At 40.0% G+C, this 25,313-nt stretch overlaps 1 protein-coding gene across 9 annotated transcripts in view; it reads left to right on the forward strand.

Moving 5' to 3' along the window:
- The window catches only part of ATG7 (autophagy related 7), a 252,756-nt gene that overhangs the window by 86,407 nt on the left and 141,036 nt on the right, over nucleotides 1–25,313 (forward strand). For 7 of the 9 annotated variants that reach the window (XR_004971512.1, XR_004971513.1, XR_004971514.1 and 4 more), the window contains one exon: nucleotides 12,598–12,678. Coding sequence is in view for 6 of the 9 variants with exons in the window: in XM_036332191.1 (XP_036188084.1) it covers nucleotides 12,598–12,678 (81 nt within the window). In the remaining 3 variants the exon portion in view is untranslated. Of the gene's footprint in view, nucleotides 1–12,597; nucleotides 12,679–14,009; nucleotides 14,378–25,313 lie in introns of those variants that run through there. The other 2 variants (XM_036332193.1, XM_036332194.1) reach the window with 2 other exon arrangements.

Raw genomic sequence — 25,313 nt, forward strand, 5'->3', positions numbered from 1 at the left:
CTGTGTTACAATGCCCTGTTGCAAACTCAGCATTTCCCTCATCCTCTTCCTGGCTCTCCGAGGCGAATGGTTTCCTGCCGGAGAGGAATCCTGTCAGCCGCTTCCTGTGCTTTATACAGAGAGTGACCAGCGATGTTTCCTGGGCTCATTTTCCTCAATTCCCAAAGGAGAGTGTTTATCAGTTGACCCTGTGGAAGGAGCTGTAGTAGGAAAGTGATAGTCCTTGGACAGAGCATCACAGGGCCCCCCACCAGAAACTCATTGTGTAATCTGGGGGAAGATGCCTAAGTAGCCTGCACTCATTGTGCCTCTGCTCTCCTCCGCCCTGACCTGGGAGGCTTAAAGATTACTTTGTTGATCTCTCTGTGGGACCATAGCCAGAATTTAGCCCATCCAAAGATTGACCAAGTGCAAAAAGAGGCTTGATTAGGCCCTGAAATTCAGTGAGAGTCAACCTGGGGTGGGGGGGGAGGGGCGGGAGGGGGGGAAGCCCCTCTTACTCAACTTGAAAACCGTGAAAAAACCATTTGAAGGTGAGAAAATAGGCTTATGGGTTTGTTCTTTTTTAAAGTCTTTGGCACAGTATACATGAATGGGATTCTGTAAGCAGGCAGCAGTAAGTATAAGCCACTTTCTGTCTACAAAGAGTGATTTTTTAATTTGTCATTTTATTGATGTATAAAAGGCATAGAGAATCACACAAATCCTTACGTTTACAGCTTTATTATAAAGCAAACACACTCACGCACCCAGCAGACAGATAAAAATAAAAGGTTATCAGGCATTCCCAAAGCCCCCCTTGTGCTTCTTCTTATTAGTGCCTCCTTCCTACACAGAGGCAAGCATCTCTTAACTCCACACCATGGGAGACTTTTGTCTAATTTTGGACTTTCTATAAGTGAAATCATATAGTATATACTCTTTGGAATCTGAATTCTTTTCTAGAGAGAACTTTTTATTGTAGATTGTAGCATAGTATTATTCCCTCTGTGGCCCGTCAAGTGGGATATTTTATTTTTTAAAAAAAGGTCTTTTCCTGGCTCTTGGGGTGGTGGCTGAGTACTATGAGGCCAGACTCTTTTTCTTAGTTCTTTGGTGAGAGGCACAGTTCAGGAGCTATAAAATGGATAAGCCATTCCTGATACCTCCAGGAAGTTGATTTGCATGCTGGCGAGAGATTCTGAATGTGACAGAAATTAGCCCCTTATGAAGCTGCTGATCATTTGGCTGGACATCCATTAATGAATGAATAACAAGGTAGCAGTGCAACAGCCATTCAGACACCCTGGTCATTAATATTGCAGTCCTGGTCTTATCCCGTTTGTGGACTAGGCAGTGCACGTCTTTTGTCTTTGGGTGAATGCACTCTTGGTTCTCAAGTACTGATGAATAAAGACCCTGAATGTGTATGTTCTTCCTTGGGGTTTGGACTTGCCAACCCCATGATTCTCTCAGGCTCTTGAATTCTTGCTTTTAGTTACTTTCAGAAAAGTAGAACAAAGCTCAAACTAGGACAGGACCCTGGGAGGGACCTGGCCTGGGAAATCTCTAAGGAGGCAAATGCTGAGATAGAGCTTGGTCTCTCTAGCCAGGCCTTGGACTAGTTATTTGACCTCTCTGCAGAGGCTGTGCCCCACAAATCCTCAGGCCTTTATCTTTTAATAAGGTCTCTTTACTGTGCTCAAGAAATGCTTTTCTCAGTGTGTGTTTAGGTATATGGGCAGACTGCCTACTGAGAAAGAAGGTTAAAAACATAAGTGATAAGAGTGTATTTCCTGAGTTATAGCCCAATAAAAGGAATCTCCTCCCTCTTCTGGTTCTGTACCCCTCAGATTGATAACTGGAAATGGCAAGAAAAGTGAACAGTCCAAATGTCTGCTGTTTCACCATATCAGCTGTTGTAGTTTATAACCTACTCATCCTCCCTCCCTCCATTCAATCCCTTCTACAAATAATCCCCAAACACTGACTCTGTGCCAAGCACCACTCAGTTCAGAGAGATTAAGTAATTGGCACAGGATCACCCAGCATTTAGTTCCATTTACTTTTGGAGTCATCTGAGGTGTTAGATGTACCCATTTGGATGTGGTGGAATCTGTTCCAGTGGGGTGGCACCTGAATGAGGATGTGGGTACAAGACCAGCAATATCTGGGCTTCCTGTGTGAGACCCTAGAATAAGAGAGGGGGATTCCCTTTCCTTGGTACACAAAGGAGAGGATAAAATACAGATAGTGTCAGAGTTCAGAAGCATCCCAGGTAGCATCTCATCCCAAGAGAACTTGGGTATAACTTTATCAGTTGAAAGATGTTACTTATGCCCCAGGAGTTCTGCTCCCTGATGAGGCTGTCCTGTTTGAGAGGTCCCACATGCAAGCCAGTCAGAAGGCTATGTATGGTCATTCAGATCTGATTAGAATCCCAACTTTGCCTCTTAATTTTATTTTCACCCATTCATTCATTAGCTCATTTTACAAAAGGATTTGAAGCAGCTCTTGCCACTTGTATTTGTGTGACCTCGCTGAACTTCATATCTTACATCAGTAAAATGGGGATATTCCTATGTAATAAAAGGGTAATATGCAAATCGACTGAACGGCGGAAAGACCAGTTGCTATGAAGCGCTGCTCAGCCACAAGCTGGGCTGACAGCTGGCGAGCACAGTGGTGGTGGTGGGAGCCTCTCCAGCCTCCTCAGCAGCACTAAGGATGTCCAACTGCAGGGAGCTGGCCTAAGCCGTCAGTCAGACATCCCCTGAGAGCTCCTGGACTGCGAAAGGGCACAGGCTGGGCTGAGGTACAACACCCCTCCTGTCCCCGAGTGCATGAATGTCATGCACCCAGCCTCTAGTAATATAATAAACTCTTGGGATTCATGTACAGAATAAATTATATGACATTTACTAAGCACTAGCACAGTTCTGAGCACATAAGAGACATTTGTAGATGTTGGTTTTATCTTTCTCTTTCACTTTTAATTAAAATGGTAAAGTGGGAGCTTATCTACTCTCCTAAAAATTAAATTACAAATAATCTCATAAAACTCTGGAAGCAGTGAGTGAGTAGGGAACAGTTGGTAGGATTAGTTCCATTATGCAGAACTTTTCTAATGATGACACTGGCTCATTTCCAGCTTACTTCTGCCCCATGGAGACTCCAGTTAGATGAGAGGTGGGCCAGTAGTAGTAGCTGAAGCTGTTGTCCGAAACAAAGGCCACTGTGGTGTGTGTGGGGTTTTGCAGTAGCTAAACTCTCCATTTTGGCATTGAATTTGACTAAGACTCTTTTCAACATCCAACAGCGATCTGGGGTTTGGAGTCCGTTTTTATTTATGCAAACTCCAAGCTCAGGAAATATTGCCAAGCCTGCTAGAAACTTGTGTGAATTAAAGCAGTAGGTTCCAGTTGTGGTTGCAACTGTGCCTTCTCAGAATGGCTGTTTCTGGGCCTTGGATCTTCACTTCCCATCAAGGAGAGGCAGGCTTGGAGCTCCAGTTGATTTTACTCAGCTGAGGTGCAAACAGCAGCATGGAAGGGACCCCTTCTATTCCTGATCTGTTTGTTTTGTATCCAGCTGGGCATAATCCACTGAAGATAACTTAATCCTCCCAGGCTCTGGTAGTGGCCATCTAGATGCTGAGTTTTTCGTTCTGGGTGTTTTTTTGTGTGCTTTATTGGTGGTTGTTTTTAAATTTCTCTGGCCTTCTCTTTTTTTCTCTCCTTTCTTTCTTTAACCCCTCCTGGCTTTCATCTCCCAGACTTTGGAGCCAGAAATAACAGAACTGAGTATCCTGGCTTTGCTACTTGGTAGTTGTAGAACCTTGGGCAAGCCATTCCACCTCACTGAACCTTGATTTCTTACCTGGAATGTGGGGGAGGGCACTGGATAGTAGTGAGGAGCATAGGAAAACACCCAAGAGCACTAGACATAGGAATGGCACTTAATAAATGTCAGTGCTCCCCTTCCTCCCCCAGACCATCGTTTTCCACATTATTCTAGGCATGCCTTCCTGCCACAGTTAGGAGGGAGCAGTTGTTTATGTGGAAGGAAAAAGGGAGAGGAATAAGCACTTTCTGGGAGGCATAGGAGAGGCAGAGAAGATGGGTGAGAAGGGTGCTCAGTGATTTGGAAACTCCAAAAGGTGGCCAGTGTATCTGTAAAAGAGAGAGTTGGCGGGGGGGGGGGGGGGGGGGCAGTGGAGGAGGAGAGGCAGGCAGGATCTCATAGGCCATTTTAAAGGTTTGAACCTTCAACCCAGGGGCAACAGAAAGCCATTGAGAAAATATAAAGTAAGTCATGATAAGGTTTGGGTGCTGCATGGAGAATAGACTGGAGGCAATATGAGTGGATCTGGGTATAGAATTAATTTAACGTCTTAAGGCATTAAGTGGAAGACAGCCTGATCCAGGGGCTCCCACATCTGGCTGTGTATCAGAATCACCTTGGTAGCCATTTCACAATACACATTTTCCAGCCCAGATTCATGAAGTGACCTTCGGTATTTGAGAACCACAGCTTCAGTCTATAAAAATGGCTTTTTTTGGTAGCATCCTATGGGACAAAGTACCAAAGTACCAAAGTTACCTCGTCGAGGTAACACAGACCAAATTCTGCTCTTTGAACATGCCTTTGAGTTGTGTGCTCCCACCAATGCTACCCCTGCCCTCCCTCGTCCCCTCCCCCTATCCCAAGCAGGTGTTCCTGCTTGTGAGCCTTTGGATGCTAATTACATGCACACAGGTGTGTGTGTTAAATTCAGGCCGATCCACCCCCATCCTGCTCAGAACAGCATGGAAGTGAGGCCGAACCAGCATTTAAAGTCCCTGCTCTGATGCTTTTTCCTTTCTGCGGTGTTTTTACTTATCCTGGTGAGAAGAGCATGTCCTGTTTATAAGGCCCTGTTAGCCCAATGCAGATATCACCAAGTGCCTCATGGATGCCTGACAATGGAGATTTCAGTTCAAGCTGCTTTTGTCCTTTGTGGTCCTGGGGTGCTGAGAGGTAAGGGAGTCAAGAATCCACAGCTAATTGTATTTCTTCTAAGTCTGTCATTCCCAGGTGGGTTCTTAAATATTCAAATGGTAGCACATATTGTAGAGTAGTTTTAGACACAAAATATTTTTTTTCCTAGAAGGCTACACAGGAAACTGATGTTGTTGATTATTTTTGGGAAGAGGGGTTGGGGGCAATTGAGACCTATACTTCCATTTGTACTTTTCTGTACCGTTTTGAAAATGTTAATCAAGATTGGTTTTTTTTTACATCGCCTTTTTGGAGGTATAATTTATATACAATAAAATGCACCCATTTTAAGTGTGCATTTTCATGAGTTTTGACAAGTGTATACACTCGTATATAATCACCAACCCCACAAACAAGATCTAGAACATTCCCAATCACCCCCAAAATGTCCTTTGTGCCTGTTCCAAGGTAATATTCCCCACTCTCAGCCCCAGGCAACCACTGGTTAGATTTTCATATGGGCCATTTTAATTTTTTATTTTCTGTATTAAGAGAAAATAACTTAATCTACATTTTTTAAAATGAATAAAATGTTTAGTTAGGCAGGCAATGTTTGACCCTCCTAAGGAATCCCTCTTACTTTCCAAAAGCTAGATAGAGAGGCATGTGTGTTTGTGAAATAGGCAGCTTTTCTCTCACTCCAGAGTGGGGAGATTGAGAAGCCAGTATTCCAAAGAGGCCATTTCAAAGGAAGTTAAATATTTCATTTTAAAAAAAAGAAAAGTGTAGTTAATATGCTATGGGAATACGGGTTATTTTTTTGTTTGCTCTTTTGTTTTTTGTCATGTGTTGATTGTTTTTATTATAGGTAGAGTTAAATTTTTTAAATAGCTGTTTAATATCTACTTCCTCTAAGGAAAGATTGCAGCAAATATTAGTAATAGAATAAGAGTTTAGAGTAAGCTGTGTGCAATCCCAAAAGTTAGAGAATTTATTTTGAGCAGTGTCAAGAAGCCTTAGTTCCTACGTGAAGGGAGAAATAACTTTAATATCATTTTGTAAAGCCTTTTCGTTAAATGTTAATTTAGATGTGGCCTAAATTAGGTGGGTGTGGTGATACTATTCCTACAAAATGGGGAAAGAATGAAAGGCTTGCTAACTACTTCCATCTGTTTCAAAGAACAGAAAGGTGTAAATAAGGTTGGTAACTAAAAGCATTTGTTTCACATGCTTGCCTGATGAGAATCCCCTAGGGCTCCTGTGAAACATACAGATTCTCAGGCCTTACCCCTGACCTTTGGAATCAAGTTCCAGGCGATTCTTATCAGGCAAGTTTAGAATAGTACTGAAGGAGCATATTGCTTTACTTCAGCGGTTCTCAGCCCTGGCTGCACATTAGAATCACCCGGGAATCTTTTTAAAATCCTGATTTCTGGGCCTCATCCTCCGGAAATTCTGTTTTTTTGTTATGGGGTGCAGCCAGGGTTGAGAACCACTGCTTTACATACTTCGTACACTTCTAAGTAGGAAGGTGATGATGACGTTTTCTCCAAGTAAGGGACAAATTCTTAGAATTTTTGTGATTATGAATCGGGGTCTGTCCTCTCTAAATTGGTGTGAATATGTTAAGATTGCCTATGAAACCTGGATTTTGGATTTCTCTGGGATGTCTAAGGAAGGTGCTAAAATTTTAAGTAGCAACCTCTGCTCTTTAGCTTTTACGCATTTCTTGTAAGATTGAAGGAATGTAGATCCTGTTGTGGAAGCTCAGTGCATTTGTAATAGTGAGGATTTAAACATTGTTGGGGAAGGCCTTCAAATTGTCTGGATGGTGGTAAATTGGAGGGGTTTTTTGTGTTTTCTCTGTAGAGTTTAGATATTAATAATTTGGTAAGCTTTGGGGTGTTGGTGTTTATATCATTTCATAATGAATGATATTGAGTATCTTTTATGAGCCAATCACTGTGCTGTGGGCAAATGCAAATAGTGCAACCTGTGTCTTGCCCTCTAAAAACAAGAGAGATAAGTAATTTTTAAAAAATAACTATAGCACACAGGTTGATCCTAAATTCATATGGAAAAGCAAAGGACCCAGAATAGCCAAAATAATCTTGGGGGAAAAAAGAATAAAGTTGGAAGACTCACTCTTCCCAGTTTCAAAACTTACTGTAAAGCTACAGTAGTCAGGACAGTGTAGTGCTATCTCATAGGATAGTCAGATAGATCAACAGAATAGAATTGAGAGTCCAGAAATGAACCCTTACATTTATGGTCATTTGCTGATAGTTCGGGGGGGCGGAGGGGAGGAGAAGAGTCTTTCCAAAAAAGGGTTGGGACAATTGGATTCCCACATGCAAAGTAGGGATTTTCAACCTTTACCTTGCACCATATACAAAAATGAACTCACCCAGCTGATGTGGCTCAATGGTTGAACACATCAATAAAAAACATATTTTAAAAAATGAACTCAAAATGGAAGACAAACCTAAATGTAAGAGCTAAAACTGTAAGACTTGAAGAAAGCATAATCTTCATGATCTTCATTATACAATGATTTCTTATATATGGCACCAAAAGACCAAGCAACAGTAGAAAAAATAAACAAGACTTAATGAAAATAAAGAAGTTTTGTGCTTCAAAGAACATCATCAAGTGAAAAGAAACCTACAGAATGGGAGAAAATATTTGCAAATCATATATCTGATAAGAAACTTGTGTCCAAAATATAGAGAGAGCTCTTCAAATTAACAATAAATAGAAAACCCAGATTAAAATTTGGCAAGTAATTTGAACAGACATTTCTCCAAAGAAGATATACAAACAGTCAAGAAGCACATAGGAAAATGCTCAAAATTAGTAATCATTAGAGAAATGCAAATAAAACCCACAGTGAGATATCACTTTACACTCACTGGAATGACTATAATAATGATTTTTTTTTAAAAAAAGGCAATAACAAGTATTGACAAGAGGGTGGAGAAATTGGGAACCTCATGCCTTGCTGGCAGGAATGTCACTTTGGAAAACAGTATAGCAGTCCCTCAATATATTAAGCATATAGTTACCATCTGACACATTGATTCCACTCTGTGTAAGGAAATGTCTATCAACTGATGGCTAGATAAACAAAACGGTGTATTTATACAGTGGAATATTGTTTGACAACAAAAAGGAATGAAGTACAGGTACATGATGCAATATGGGTGAAAACATTATGCTGAGTGAAAGAAGACAGTCTTGTATGATTCCCTTTATAGGGAATAAGCAAAATAGGCAAATCAATAGACATAGAAGGCAGATTAATTGGCAAGTGCTGTAAAATGTGGAGAATGGGGACTGATTGCTTATGAGTTCTAGGTTTCTTTTTGGGGTAATGAAAATATTCAGAAATTAGATACTGGTGATGGTCATACACCTCCATAAATATATAAAAGCCACTGAATTGTATGCTTTAAAAAGACAAATTTTATGTTACATTAATTCAGTGGTTCTCAACCTGTGGGTCGCGACCCCTTTGGCGGTCGACCAACCCTTTCACAGGGGTCGCCTAAGACCATCCTGCATATCAGATATTTACATTATGATTCATAACAGTAGCAACATTACAGTTATGAAGTAGCAATGAAAATAATTTTATGGTTGGGTCACAACATGAGGAACTGTATTTAAAGGACCAGAAGGTTGAGACCACTGCATTAATTATATCTTAATAAATCTGTAATTTAAAAAAAAAACCTATTACACAAGGTATTTTGATGGTAAATGCCAAAAAGAGGAATTTCAGATGATAGAAACATTATTTCTAAGTGGGTGGTAGGTTGAAGGTTTATGAAAGAAGTGTGTTTGAGTTGAATGGCTTTTAAGGAAGATAAAGATTTGGATATGTAGTTATTTCCAAAAGGAAGAATTCTGAGTCCCAAAATTTAGCATGAGACAAGCTGTGAAATCCGGGAATGTCTTTGGAATGGAAGTTGTAGTTCAGCTTAGCATTTGTATGGGGCCTGTGAAAAGATTTAATCCAAGACATAATTAGAAGGGCTGGTTAGGCCAGCTTAGGGGGAATCTTAAATGCCAGAATAAGGAATTCTCTGCTGAATTTGATTAGCTTCAGGAACTTGATTAAAAATGACACACCTTCCCGGCCTGTATGGTTCAGTGGTTGAGCATTGACCCATGAACCAAAAGTTCCCTGGTTCTATTCCAGGTCAGGGCACATGCCTGGGTTACTTAATGGGCTTGATCCCCAGTAGGGGGCGTGCAGGAGGCAGTCGATCTATGTCTCTCTCATCGATGTATCTATGTCTCTTTCCCTGTCCCTTCTCTCTAAAATCAATAAAAACATATACAGTGGAACCTCTTTTCTCAAATATCTCCCTCTCTAACAATTCACTTCTTAACCTGGCAACCCTTTCATGCTGATATCTGTATGATCAGTCACGCATCTCAGGTGACAGACAAAGGAGAGAATGAGTGAATATGACTTGGTTTACCACAGTTAAAATCTCAGGATATTGTACTGTGAATATTTTTATGTCTTTTTGCTTTTGTTGATGCTTATAATTATTAAATTTTCATTTTTTACTGTATATTTTCTTTCCTTTTTGTTAAATTTTCATTAACATTTCATGTCCGTTTGTTTTTAGTGTTTATAGATTAAACAGTACAATAGACATGTACTATATATAATAAAGGTTAAAATGGAATTATTTGAGGGTCTGGAACTGATGTGAATTAATTTACATTATTTCTAATAGGAAAAAATGATTCGGTGAGGTTCCATTGTATTTTTAAAAATTTGACACACCTCAGAGCTTTATATTAGAAAAATTAATCAACAGCAGAATGTTACACTAAATGGAAGGGAAAGAGCTCACCTGTGAAGATACCCGTTAGGAGTCTGTTGACATTGGTTGGAGAAGAAGGCTTTCCTCTTTTAAATTACCTAAAATTGGAATTACTTCGATTAGAGGTCTGGATCTTCTGCTACCAACTTGATGAATTTGAAAAGCCTCACATGCACTTGTTACTCTACTTCATTTCCTGGGAAAATGAATCACAGTTTCCTAGTAAAGAGCTGTCTGGCTTATTAAACAATTGCTTGGCCCACCCATTCAATTCAGCTCCTTTTTCTTCTATGGCTCGCCATCTGTGTTATTGTTTTTATTTTCTTTCCTTCCTCCCTTTCCTTTTTCTCTCTTTTGTTCCTAACTGGGTCTTCTGTCTCTCTTCCCTTCAGCTTTCCCTCCCCACCTCCAAACATGAGACAATTTAGAGAAAATTACCAGTATTTTTTTTATATAACAGAAAGAAAGTTTGATATTGGTTATATAAAGACAAGAGTGTGAAGAAATCTTTCCATGATACCATATAGATGGTGTCAAGGAACATTTTTATGGAAAATATGCTACTAATGATAAAATTTTTTCCAGGTAAATTTTGTATTAAATGAAAATTCTTTCAAGCCTTTGACTTCCAGATCTCATGAGGATCTCAGCATTCCCATTTGTGTCTTGCCATTAAAGTCTTCTCTGCCAGTTTGTTGTCTTCTGTTTTGATGTCCCGAATAGCAAACTTAAGACCATGACTGTGCCTCAAGTACTGCATTATAAGTGGCCACCACATTCCTGAGACAGAGGGAACTAAAAGATTGTCAACATTTCAGAGGTTCAAGATGAGGTTATCTAAATTTTCCCAACTGTATGAATTATCATTTCTACCAAACACTTTTGTTCTTGGATTACATTGATAAGGACATTTAAAAGATGGCTACAGGCATTTTTTTCAAGGTTAGATTTTTCAGTATGCACATGTAGTTACTGTTAGCTGCAGTGGGTATACAGATAGAGTTACCCAAATTCAGAAGGAAGCCTGTCTCTTTAAAGCAATGGTTCTCAACCTTCCTAATGCTGCGACCCTTTAATACAGTTCCTCATGTTATAGTGACCCCCAACCATAAAATTATTTTCGTTGCTACTTCATAACTGTAATTTTGCTACTGTTATGAATCGTAATGTAAATATCTGATATGCAGGATGTATTTTCATTGTTACAAAGTGAACATAATTAAATCATAGTGATTAATCACAAAGACAGTATGTAATTATATATGTGTTTTCCGATGGTCTTAGGCGACCCCTGTGAAAGGGTTGTTCGACCCCCAGAGGGGTCGTGACCCACAGGTTGAGAACCGCTGCTAAAGAGTCAGTCAGGCTCTATGTTTTGTTTTGCGGGGAGTGTTGATAGGGTGGCTAAATAGGACACTGGTGTATGGGTGGTTCTTTTACGCTATACAAGTTAAATTTGTGTTGAGACCTAATATTGAAGACTAATGCTGTGATATCCTGGGAGAAGGGGAAAGAGGCAAGGAGGGATAGAAAATAGGAGGATAGGGGCTCAGGCCCTGGCCAGGTTTAGAGTCAGGGAAGGCAACTTTGTTTCTTTAATTGAATTTATTGGGATGATAATTGGTTCACAAAACCATATGGGTTTCAAGTGAACAACTCAAAACATCATCTGCACGCTGCATCGTGTGCCCATCACCCTAAGCAAAGTCTCTTTTCGTCCCATCCCCTCAATTTGCTCACCTCTACCTACCCCCCACCTGCTTTCCAGGAGGCCTACTTTTGAATCTTAGCTGTCACTTTGTTTTCCTGACCTACTTTTGCTTCACCTTTGGAGACTTTGGAGAGTTTGCCAGGCATATTTTAGTGATAATATTTTAATGATATATACAACAGTTTAAAACTCCCCATTTTGTGTAAGTATAGTTCTAGAAGTATATGTTCTGAATAAATTACTTAAACTTTGTGAAACCTGGTTGTGGCTGATACTCAGTAAATCAGTGGTTCTCAACCTTGGCTGCACGTTAGAATCACCTGGGAATCTTTTAAAAATCCTGATTTCTGGGCCTCATCCTCCGGAAATTCTGTTTCTTTGTTACTAATGTTGTGGCCTCACCCCATAACAAAGAAACAGAATTTCCAGAGGATGAGGCCCAGAAATCAGGATTTTAAAAAGATTCCCAGGGGATTCTAACGTGCAGCCAAGGTTGAGAACCACTGCAGTAAATGGAAATGGGTTGTAGTCCAAAAGTTTATGCTCAAGATGGCGCTGTTTCCCCATACATTTGGTGATGTTTTGCATTGTATCCCTATGAGTTCTAAGTGAAGCAAATAACAATATATATTTAGGACTGTGTTTGTCTTCTATAGCCCCCAGGCCTTCTTCCCTTGTGGGACCCCACCCAATATCACATCCTAGAAATACACACTTCATATTTACTATGACTTACATATGAGAGTTGTCGTAATAAACTAGTTGATCTGTTATGTTTTTGAAAACATTTATAAAAATGGAACTTCAGAGTTTATAGCTTTCTTTTTGTATTTTGGAGTCAATTATGAAGTCTCAAATATGTGAAAAGCTTGTAGGCCCTGGTTCGTAATGGGATAAGGTCCCTAATATAGTTCTTCCTCACACTGACTATATAGTATAGTTATGCCGAACTTCATTTTTGCTAGTAATCTGTGTCAAGACCATCATATGAATTGTTTCCAGCTTGTCTGAAACTACACATGTATTTTACAGGTGTGGTCATTCCGAGCTTGATATGAATGTTTTTGTTTTGTTTGTTTTTAGATCCGGGGATTTCTGTCAAGATTTGATAATGTCCTTCCTGTCAGCCTGGCATTTGACAAATGTACAGCTTGTTCTTCCAAAGTAAGTCATTCTACATTTAAAGGACTTGTCTTTTAAAATAAGCCCATCAGCCTTACCAATCAGAGGCATTCAAACCAACTGAGGGCTTTCTGGGGGAGAGGTGAGAGTCTAAAAAACCAGCAAGGAGTTTTCATTTATCTATGTTCATTCTCAGAGTAACCAGCCTGAGACAATTTAATTTATAGTGTATGTGTATAGAGAGACGAATTAGATATTTTAGTTCTGTATCAGTACTTGGATCTGGTAATTTTGGCTTGAACTTGATCTTCTACTAGTCTTTGTTCTCCCCCAGAGGCTTCCTCCCTCCCATTGACTATCATAGAGAAACGTTTTTTTCCTTTTGTCTCAACTTTTTTTTTTTAATTGAATTTGCAGGGGTGACATTGGTTCACAAAACCATATAGGTTTCAAGTGTACAACTCAATAAAACACCATCTGCACACTGCACCATGCACCATTGCCCCAAGCAAAGTCTTTTCTGTCCCCATCCCACCTCCACCTACCCCCACCCCACTTTCCCTCTGGCTATTACCACACTGTTGTCTGTGTCTGTGTGTTACATCATAGAGCAACTTTTAAGTGTTTCTCAGAGAATGGCGGATACTGGGCAGTCTGGTGGTGTGTGTTTTGGAGAGCTATATAATGACAAGGAAGAGTAAATGGAAATTAGGGGCCTGGAGGGCGAGCCAATAAAAGTTCAGCTTTGATCTTTCCAGAGGCTCTAAAAATAGAGCTGGTATGTCCTCCATTGTAATAGGAAACGGCTGATATATCTCAAAACTACAGTGATGGCATCTCATTTTTAAATAGGCTTTGAGATAGTCTGAGTTATTTTTACATGTATGCTGTGTGTTATAGCTAATTTCCTTTTGAATGTCTCTTTAAGCCTCTAATATCCAATGGTTTAACTTATGATTTTTTAAATAAAACTTTCATGTTCAGGTATTATACAAAATAGCATTGGGGTCATTAATCCCAAACTCTGGCCTCTCAGTTGTAATTTGGGACTTCTTTGCTAAGTAGCCTACATCTGGCAGTATAGAAGGGATTAAGTTCTAGAGAAACTCTCTCCACTCTGACTTGACAAACCTTCTTTGAAAACTTCATTTGGGTCATATCTTATGAGAAGAACAATCCTGACCAGTTTCTCTAAAAAGTTAACTCAAATTTGACAACAGTGTTGATAAATTTGGTTCATTTTAGGTGCTCAGAAAATTAGAGTAACTTTTTTCTTCAAATGTAAACTAAGCTCCTGCTTTATCAAGTGTCTGTGTTGAGATTTAAAGCATACCATTTGTCAGTAGTTACTCATGAGCACATTCTTTCTGTAGTTTCTTTAAGGTATCATATCTGCTCAAGTCAAGACTACAGGGATGTCTGTGTGTGCGTCTGTCTTCAGAAATGCAAGTTTTAAGATTATATGCTTTTTAGTGGAGCGCATTTCTTTTCTTTGAATGACTGAGCTAATTGGTCTCAAAATAATTCGGCAATAGTATTCATTTTCATATAGAAATCATTTGGCACTGGTGCCAGTTCTGTGGCTTTATATAGATCTGGCTAATCAATGAAATAAAGATAATTGGGCTCTCTAAATGAAATGCAAACATTCATTCTTGTTCTATTTCTAATTAAGTTAGCTCCTGAGATACTGTTTATAAAAGAATCACAAGCATACCAGCTAACTGAGGTCCCTTATATTTTCTGAGAGAACAGCTTTGCATTTTGTTTTCACACTTATTGTTAAGCATTGCATTAAATATATGTATCACTTTTTTGTTAGCAAAATTATTTCCTTTGGTGGTCATTCTTAGAGCCCTGCTTTGCATAAACATGCCGGACAATTTAATACAAACTGACTTGGATTTTAACAGCTGTGCTATTCCCATAGCGATCACTTTTCATGTGGTCAGGTATTAAATTTCTTTTGTGCTGGAAAGGTTGCTTCATTGGTACACGTATTTCCTTACAGTAGAAACACAGCATTTACTTACTCGGCTGACTTCTTTATTCGCATGGGAGAATGTCATTCTCTATTATCTGCAAACCCAACATTAATACTTTGAAATGACAAATCCAATTACGTTTTCGTCTTTGTGCATGTGAATTTTTCTTAATGCATAGTTAGCATAATATTTTTATACTGAGTCATATAATAGTTGTTATTGTTTCAAAAAGATTTTTGGGGGCTAAAAATGACTTTTGAAAAATTCTCCTTTGACATCTATGAAGTAATTTTTTTCCTTTGGTAGTTTTCAGTATTTTTTTTTTCCCCTAGAACTGAGGCTATACTTGTCTTGATTTAACCACAAATACAGAAAGATTGGGGAGGTGAATAAGCTCAGCTAAGTAATAATGTTCTTGTTTGTGTGTGTGTGTGTGTGTGTGTGTGTGTGTGTGTGTGTGTACACCTTTTATAAGGCCTGAGGTGTGGAAGAACACAGTTCTCTGCTTCCATGGCAGGGAAGGTGGAATCATCTACACATAAATCATTCTTACCCTGTTTGATCTTAGCTTGGCAGATAGCCAGGTGAATTGTTTTGTCTTACAGAAAAGCTATTGAAGAATCTGGAGGGAGGGGAATGGTGAGGAGTTACTTTCATTCCAATTTCTGTTGATTATCTTGCAAGACTTTCTAAAATGACAGTATCGACCACTGGGACTTCAAAAAACCCTATTGGAAGGTACATGAGTTGTTTTTTAGTTCTAAAAAGGAATTTAGAGCCAACTAGAGCTTTGTGGAATTACTACCAGAGGAAAAAGTATCATTTTGAAACAAATATGTGTATTCTTGTTATTAGCCTTTCACCTGAATATTTTGGGGGGGGAAGTTAGGGTGTTTTATTTATTTTGGGTTTTTTTTATATTTTTCTATTTTGATGTAATTTTAAGTTGCAAGAGTAGTACAAGGAATTCCTGTATAACCTTTACCCAGATTCACCAATTGTTTACCTTTTCCCCTATTTGTGCCTGTGGGCTCCCTTCCTCCCTACTCCTCTACTTGCCTGTCTCTTAAAACTTGGAGAGTAAGTTGGAGACATTGTGGTCATTTACAATTACATACTTCAGTGTATTTCTTAAGAACAAGGGTATTCTCTTACCTAAACACAATACTCTTATCAAATTCAGGCAATTTAATGTTTATATAATACTATTCTCTAATCCACAGTCTATATTTCAAATGTTGCTATTTGAACCAGTAGTGTCTTTTATAGGTTTTCCCTCCTAGACCAGGATCTGATTCAGCATCAAGCAATTGCATTTATTTATCATGTGTCTTTGGCTTCCCTCAACCTGGAAAAGTTTCTTAGCCTTTCTTTGTCAACTTCAATATTCTGATATTTTGCCAGTTATTTTGTAGAATTTGCCTCAATTTGGATTTGCCTAATGTTTTCTTATGATTAGGTTCAGGTTCTGATTTTTTGGCAGGAATACCAGAGAAGTGATGATGCATCCTCGTGTTAGGAGGCACATGATGTTAACCCCTTGGGTGAAGTTAATTTCCCCCTTTCTATATTTATAACTAACATCCCCAACAGTGAGAAACCTGACTCCCATTACCCGGGATATTTACTTACTTGCTCAAGTCTAGATTACACAGAAATTAGTTTCAAAATTTCTATCCCATATTACTGCAGAAAGGAAACCTACTAACTAGAGTTTAATTGTGCATGGTTCTTTTTTTCTAGGTGAAATTTATATACAGTGAGAATTCTGTAAGTTTTGACAAATGTATCCATACCCATGTAACCTATATTTCAATCAAAACACTGAACAGCCCTAGCCGGTTTGGTTCAGTGTATAGAGCATTGGCCTGCGGACCAAAGGGTCCCAGGTTTGATTCCAGTCAAGGACACGTACCTTGTAGGCTCTTCCCTGGCCTGGGCCTTGGTCAGGGCTCGTACAGAAGGCAGCCAGTCTATGTGTTTCTCTCACATCAGTGTTTCTCTGTCTTTCCCTCTCTTTCACTCTCCCTAAAAATCATTGGAAAAATATCCTCGGGTGAGGATTAACAACAACAAAGACATTAAATATTTTTATTACACCAGAAGATTCCCTTGTACCCCTTCCCAGTCAGTCTTGGGGGAGGAGGGCAGCATATTGAATATTGTGACCATTCTCTTTCCCTATAAGGAGAACGCCCAGCACATTCCGGTGTTTTATGCAATAATAGTCTTGTTTCTGGAACCCAGAAGTTGTCTAGAAACTTCTCTCAGATCTGCAGTCAGGAGCAAGACTGGTAGGGAGAGGGCGAGTAGGAATCATGTTAGCTTTTATCATCATTTGATAAATTATACTTTCTTTTTGCCTTTGTCATAGCCAGCCTATTCATTTATCTTTTTATATTATATAATCCTACCTTTTTTCTGTCATAATTCTTTGTAAATTAAAAAGTGTGAAATACCAATACTGTTTAAACTTTAAGAAAAAACTCTGTTCCAAACAACCTATTGCCTAAGATTTCTGCAAATGTACCATTTAGAGGATAGAAAGGCAAATCATAGATTTGCAAAGGAAAGGTTAAAGCAGGGGTCCTCAAACTTTTTAAACAGGGGGCCAGTTCACTGTCCCTCAGACCGTTGGAGGGCCGGACTATAGTTTAAAAAAAACTATGAACAAATTCCTAGGCACACTGCACATATCTTATTTTGAAGTAAAAAAACAATACGGGAACAAATACAATATTTGTATTTGCATGTGGCCCGCGGGCCACAGTTTGAGGACCCCTGGGTTAAAGTCTTACTGTATGTTTGTTAGCAGACATTCATTTATTCATTTGGCATTTAAGGCCCTGCTGGGTGCCAAAGATACAAAGATTCAAATAGCCACTGCCCCTAAGGAACTTTGAGTGAGACAGACATTAAAGCCACTGATGATTTCCCTTGTATTGTGATATGACCTGCAGTCAAGGTATATCTTCTTATTATGGTATCCTGATACCTGGGAAGGCCTTGAAGAGAGTGACTTATGAGTTGATGTTAAAAGGATGAGTAGGGCCCAGCCAGTGTGGCTCAGTGGTTGAGCATCAACCTATGAACCAGGAAGTCACAGTTTGATTCCCAGTCAGGGCACATGGCTGGGTTGCAGGCTCCATCCCGGTGCAGGGTGTGCAGGAGGAAGCCAATGAGATTCTCTCTTATCAATGTTTCTATCTCTTTCCCGCCACTCTCCCTTCCTCTTTGAAATCAATAAAAATATATTTTTAAAATATGTATATAAATTAAAAATATATACATATCTATACTAATAAAAGGGTAATATGCTAATTAGACTGGGAGACCTTCCAGACATTCTTCTGGACAAAGTCATGGTGGTGGGGCCGAGGTAGAGGCGGTTAGAGGCCAAGAGGTGAGGGCAGTTGTGGGTGATCAGGCTGATGGGGGGCAGGGCTGTTGGGGGTAAGCAGACCAGCAGGGGGGCCAGTTGGGGGCAAGCAGGACATCAGTGGGGGTCAGTTGGAGGTGATCAGGACAGCGTGTGGGGGGCAATTTGGAGTGAGCGGGGCAGTTGGGGGCAAGCAGGCTGGTGGGGGGCATAGTTGGGGGCGAGCACACTGGCATGGGGGGCAGTTGGGGGTGATCAGGCTGGTGGGGGGGGCACTTGGGGGTGAGCAAGACGGTAGCGGGGGGCAGTTGGGGGTGAGCAGGCCGGCAGGCAGAATGGTTAGGGGCAATCAGGCAGGCAGGCAGGCAGGCAGGTGAGTGGTTAGGAGCCAGCAGTCCTGGATTGTGAGAGGGATGTCCGACTGCCGATTTAGGCCCGATCCCAGTAAATCGGCTGTAGGACATCCTTCGAGGGGTCCCAGATTGGAGAGGGTTCAGGCCAGGCTGAGAGACATCCCCCACCCCCCGTGCACAAATTTCGTGCACCAGTCCACTAGTATATGTATAAAAGGATAAGTGGAAATGTCTAGAAACCCATGGGAAAGAGGACAAGAGGAAGGCATTCTGGCTGGGGGAATTGAGTGTACAATAGCCAGGGGCAAGAAATGATAGCACATTTATGAAGTTGTTTAGTATAGCAGTTGTGACCGTGCTTGAGACACCTAATTCCCTACAAATTGTCCTCTTGTCTTTGTGAATTCCATTTCAATTTCAGCTATTCTTGAGTTGGAATCTGGTGTACTTTAACACTTGAGGCTGCTGTTTTGAATTTTATAATTCCATATAAAACTTTTTCTTACCTTAGGGGGTTTCCTAGCTTAAGGAATCCAGCAGCTGCAACAGGGTGGTGTGGAGGCCAGGAAGTCAGTCAGGGGATTTCCAGGGTCCTGGCTCTACTCCCTTGCTGGCCTGCTGAGTGACCACAAGCAAGGTGCTCCCCCCTCTTTCCGCCTCCATTTCTTCTTTTGTAAAATGAGTCAATTGGATGAGATAAGCTCTGGCTCTCTCTTAACTCTCGAAGTTACTAGGTTTTATATCTTTTTATTTATTTTATTCTTTATTCCACTGCAATCCATTTTAGTTATTTTTTAAATCAGAAAAATACATTTAAGGATCAAAAAAAACCCCAGATAATCAACCATATTCCAACCAATCAGATCACTGTTAGCTGTTAATCTTTACCCTTCTTGACTTAGAAAAAATCTATATGTATGGAGGTACATATAGATATTTTTTCTCTCTGAACATTCTTATAGTAAGTTTGAAATTGGCTTTAGAGAAAGGGATTTATGGTACTGCATCAAGGATACTCCCTGCTCCTCTGATATGATAGGGTTTTAAATCTCAGTCATTTACAAGGACTGGCCAGAGCCCAATCGGAAGAGCTCTCCAAAGCTTGTGCCAGGAATTTTTGCATACAGCTTCTCAGTGGCAAATATTACTCAAAACTGGACTGTAGACAGGTTTTCCTTCTCCTTTCCAAAAGGGACATAAATCTCTGATTTGGGAAATGATGAGTAACCCCCAGGTTCCCTTTTCCTATCTCATTTACCCAGTGAGACCTCGAATCTTCTGTTTTAATGTGTGATGGATTCCATATGTATGGTTGTGTGGTGTAAACTGTATCCCACATCTTGTCCTTAGCAACTAGTGTTTCTCCAATCTCCAGAACTGCTTGGTTCCCAAAAGGAGATGGAATATCCAGCCAGAGCCAGTGTGGAGTATTTAGTTACAAGCTCTAACCTCAGAGCTCTTGGCTCTTCACCTCCTTGAAAAACCTTGGACATTTCTCCCTTTGCTTCAATTTCTTCATCCATAGAGTGGGGAAAATATTTTCTGTTTCCCAGGGAAATTGCAATGGCTGACATGTCTCCAGTTCCTTGTGACTAAGTACCAAGGCCTTTGCCCACTCTTGGGACTGATGTTGACATCAGAATTAGAAGGACACAAAGACCCCTGTGATTGCATTTTGTCTCCTGGGGTCTTTGCAACCCTTTCTGGGCTCATTGTTTATTCACAAACAGGTATAATGAGAGTCCTGATTGAAGGTCAAGGCTGCCCTGACTTTGAAAGGCTGCAGAAACCTTCCATCATAGCTCGCGATGACCACCGCTAAAACCTTTTCCGTGATTCCAGAGAACTCAGCCTTGTTTATTAGTTCTGAACTGTGGTCTTCTGAGACCTTCTGAGACCACCTAATCAGTAGTTAAAGTTTGCGCTAATTACTAGTACACCTTTCACTGTCACCTGTGGTCACAAAGACACACCAGCTTTCCTAAATACATTTTTTTTTTTCCCTTATAGGATCCTTTTTACCTTACAGACCAGAAAGTTTAGGACTGTGTATTCCTTACAGGGTTCCACTGGCTGCTTGCCCCAAACATGTTCTTCAGGTCATTGAAAATATGGGTTCCTTTTAGTTTGGAATTAATCTCATTCACTTTTAGCCTTCCCCCCAAGCCCATCCTTTAACAAAGTGTTCTTAAATTTTTTGAGTCATGGACCTTGCTTAGGCTGATGAAAGCAGTAGACCCTGCTTCCCTGAAATATGCAGTCAAACCCAGTTTTGCAGGCAATTTCAGTGGCTGTATGAAATCCCTGAAACATGCCTGTGGATTCTAGTGGATCACCCTTGCTCCGTGCATTTTCTTTGGTATCATTTTCAAGCTCTCCTGGATGAGACACAGCAGATGAGTGTGTAGCCAGCCCCAGCCCCAGCCCCACCATGACCTCTCTGTGTGGCTTTGGAATATCACCAGCTCTCCTGGGGGACTCATTTTTCTCAACTATAGTAAAGGGAGATGCAGGAGCTGATATACCACTAACTTTTGTTTTTTGGTTCTGAGATTGTAGAATTTCTTGATCAGCTATTTCATTTTTTAAGCCCAACTGCATTCCACTGGGGCAGGGGTCCTCAAACTACGGCCCGCGGGGCCACATGCGGCCCGCCGAAAACATTTATCCGGCCCGCCGGGTGTTTTTGCTGCCGCTGTGTGCATAGGAATTTGTTCATAGTTTTTTTTTAAACGATAGTCCGGCCCTCCAACGGTCTGAGAGACAGTGAACTGGCCCCCTGTTTAAAAAGTTTGAGGACCCCTGTACTGAGGGATAGGGAAAAAGAATGACTTTGCTCAGAGTTCTAAGAGTTCTTCCTCCTCTGGTGGTGCATTGATTTGACTCCTGATGGGCACAGAGCCCCAACTATCATCTGTTCATGTTCCTTCTTTCCTTTTTATTTATATAGTACATTCATCTTCTTCCCTGCTCCCTCCACCATTAACACCTTTGGGAAGTAGAGAGGAAGGAACGTGGTAGTAACAGCTGGATTTTTAAATAAGGGAGCCATCAGTTTGAATTGGGAAACTTTTTATGGATGTACATGCTTGTACATACATGGGTCATAGATAATATACATGACTATTTAAATTGAATGCTTAGAACACTCAAATACATATTTATGAGTTTATTTTAATGACTATTGTTATAGCAGTCCAATTCAACAAACATTAGAGCTCCTATTTCATGACATATTTTTGAGTGATACAAAGATGAATAAGGCAGCCTCTGAAGTTTTTCATGACATTGTTCTGGACAAGATAGTAAAGTTATATTGCACGATAATAGGGTTCGAGCATATCAAATTATTTAAACATCTTTACCAAAGAGAAGTTCCTAGCTTAGAAGAGGTAATTAATTCCTAGCAAGTGGTAGGAATTAATTAAATGTGTTTTGAATGGTGAGAAAAATGAATAAATGATTTGGTAGAGAAATAAGTGAATGGCACAACAAGAGGGGGGAAAGGAAGATAGCCTGTGCGCTCCAGGAACACAGAGTCTGAAAGGTAGCTAAGACTCAGTAGCAGAACACCCTTTGCTTACTAGTATGGAGGTATGATTTATCATGAAGCTATAAATGGTAGCTATTATTAAATGCTGCATTTCAATGTTCTAAATATTTATTCAGCTGAGTTTCTTTCCAGCTTTTACTATCTCCGTTGCTTTAGTTGATGCTTTCGATGATTTGTTATTGTGTTGGAAGATCATTTCCAGAGTATATTAAAACAGGCAGCCTTTGGGATTCATCAAAGATGATTTAGCCTTTTATGAAAGGACACTTTTTGGCAGTGAGTTCTTTGAAGGGTTTTGCTTGCTTTCCTTAGGATTTAGTATCTCACCAGGTTATTTTTCTAAAGGGCCTTTCAATATCATGTCCAAGCTTTTCTAAAAGTACTTACAACAGTCTTCTTTTGCTAGAGAAAATGTGAAAAACTGTTTGAGAACATATTATTCCTAAAGTTATTATCCTTATAACTTGTTTATATAACATTTTATGTGATGCTAGAGATAAATTCTAAAATGTCTGGCCTTCCATAGTTTTAAATGTCTTTCATCATAAAAATTTTGTTAAAGTTTTTTTCTTAATGAGAAAAAAAGACTACATGTTTCTTTTTTTAACATCTCGAGCCATCAGACTAAAATTGGAAAATATCTCTTCTGTGGTCCTAAAATGACTGCAACTGTGCTAAATATGAACAGTCATAGGAGAACAGACATAGCAAGTTTTGCAAATTAGAGGAACCGTCTTGACATTATGGAAGTGTATATCCAACAGTCTTGAGGAATGACCGCGTCATTGGGATAACTGCCCATTCTCCCATGAGGACTGCTTTGAAGGGTATGTTGAATAGGTGCAAGGCCTATAGATAGAACTTACCTGTCATCATACTTCTAGATCCCTTTGTAGTTGACTCTGGATTCACTGGGGCATTTAGATATTTTTAAAATCTTTATCAGCACTCTAACTTGGGATAGAGATCTATATGAAAATATTTTTTTTTTGTTATTTGTAAAAGCAGGAGAGAAAATTTGGGTTTCTCCCAGTTCTCAGTTGTACTTAACATTTCTCTTTCTTTTTATGTCAACTCTTTCATGAAGGACCCTGAAGGGAGATGGTAACAAAAGTGGGGATTGAGGCAAGTAGCAATTATGAATCGTTGCATTAGTACCTCTCGCATATCCCAAATGTGGAACGAGAGCTTATCATTGCTCTTTCTTAGAGAAAGCCTGGCCAAAAAACCATCTATAAGATCTCGCTAATATGTGGAACCTAATAAACAAAATAGAACCAGAGGCATGATACATGGGATAGACTGGCAAATGTCAGAGGGAAGAGGAGTGGGAGAGACTGGATAAAAGGTGAAGAGATAAGCCAAAGAACATATATGCATAGCCCATGGACATATATAACAGTGTGGTGAAGGCTAGAGGAGGGGATGGTCAGAGGCTGGGTGGAGGTGGGGAAAAGGGGGTTAGGGGAGACATGTAATAGTGTTAACAATAAAAATAACAAAATAAAAACTATTCATAGGATTGCTACTGTGCCCATATCCAGATCTTCTGTTAGTTCAGTTGGACCTGACAGATTTGTCTTCAATCACAATGCAAGTGGATTAAAAAAAAATGAATGCAAAATGGCTTACTGGTAAATAACGTACATAAGTAAGAAAACAAAACCACACTGCATCATTTGGCTATAATGGAGGAGTAAGAGTTTTATTTCACATCTGTTCTTTGCCTAATCACTCTCTGCTTCCTATTATTGAAATTATTCCAGTAGGCACTTATACCTGAAAAATGAGACCTACATCACCCTATTATACTCCCTGCATAGGGACTACAAGTCCCAAGAAATGGGCCCTTTCATGGAGTTCCCTGGGGGAGGCACTGTGCATGTTTCAGCTCTGCTGAGCTAGCTTAGAACAGTTGACAAGTTCTTGGGAAATTGCTTCAGATCTCACAATATTTTCCTCTTAATAGCCTCAGCAGTGGCAAATTATTGACCTTTGAGGGTAGGTTTGATTTTTTTGAAAAAGCCTAAAGTAATTTGAAGCTATGGGTTGTGAATAAAGGGAAAGAGCAATTTGCAAGAAAAATAAATAAAATTTAATAAAGAACTGCAAGAGCTTCAAATAGCTTGTGGGTCTGAACAGGTGAGATGCCAGTTCAAGGGACTCAAAGCATACTAACCTCATTTCCATGCCATAGAAATGAGCTTTAGAGAGAATGCCATCTATTAACTGTGTGACCCATGACAAGTATCTCAGACTTCCTGAGATTCAGTTTCATCCCATAGAAAATAGTTAAAATACCATTTTAGTGGCAATGACAATTAAATGAGAGCTTCTCTCTGCTGAGTGTCATGTAGCTGGCTCTCTGTAAATCTTTTTGAAAGCTCCTTTCTACAAGCAGAGATCAGGTGCCATTCCCATTTCCTCTCCTAAATGCACTCACCTTGCAATTTAGTCATAAACTCTCCATTTTTAGAAATTGACAAAAAGGGAGGGGAATGAAAAAAGTTGAGTAATTCTTTTAAAAGGGCATGGCCTTAAGAGCTGAGCAAATACTCATCTACAGGTTATTAGAGTCTTTGTCTTTCCTTTTCCCTTTTCTTTTCAAGTAGGCTTTTAATATAGGGGTTTCATTATTAACCAAAATAAAGCTGAGGTTTAATGTTCCCAGGAGTGTGCACTCAGAGAGGGGGCAAATTCTCTTATTTCCTGAAATATCTGTGACCAGTGTCAGGCTCACCACTTGAGAGATGAGCTGATATAAACTTAGGGAATGACTTTGTGGTTGTGTCCCTCTGAACTATGAATTCTTCTGGACTCTTAGCAGCAAGGCCATAAGAGACCCACGATAGAAGTTCTGTGACAGCACCAGGCCTGCTGCCTGTCACTGCAGTTGCTCTTGTCTCTGCCCCACCCTGCTTCTCAGAAGCCTTTCTTCAGCCTTGCTGTTACTATAAATGGGTTGGAGCCCAACGGGACGTGAGCAAGAAGCACCAGCTGCCTTGGCTCAATCTGTTCAAGTGCTGCAACATTTCTCTCCCTTTCACATTTCTTTATGGACGTGTTCAGGGTCCCACTCAAGCTTCCTGAGACACGGCTAGTAAAAGGGCTTCCCAGTCTGTCAAGTGGAGAGATTGTTAGGCCCAGAAAAATCCTGACATGAAAGTCCAGGATTTCCAACGCTCAGTTCACTTACCATATTAAACATCTCTCAGGCGCTGATGTGACAGGATTAATTCACAGTTCAGAATTCCAGTATACTCTTTTTTGGCAGGTTGGGGGGAGATTCCACTTTAAATTTTTAGCAGTTTTGAGAACTGGTAGGTTAAGCTCCTTGGTGAACCAATTGGTTAACTTTCTTTGTGGGACCTATGGAATCCTGACACCCAGAAGAATGTATTGCTTAT

This window comes from Myotis myotis, unplaced genomic scaffold, assembly GCF_014108235.1.
Source record: "Myotis myotis isolate mMyoMyo1 unplaced genomic scaffold, mMyoMyo1.p scaffold_m19_p_13, whole genome shotgun sequence".
Taxonomy (NCBI): Eukaryota; Metazoa; Chordata; class Mammalia; order Chiroptera; family Vespertilionidae; genus Myotis; species Myotis myotis.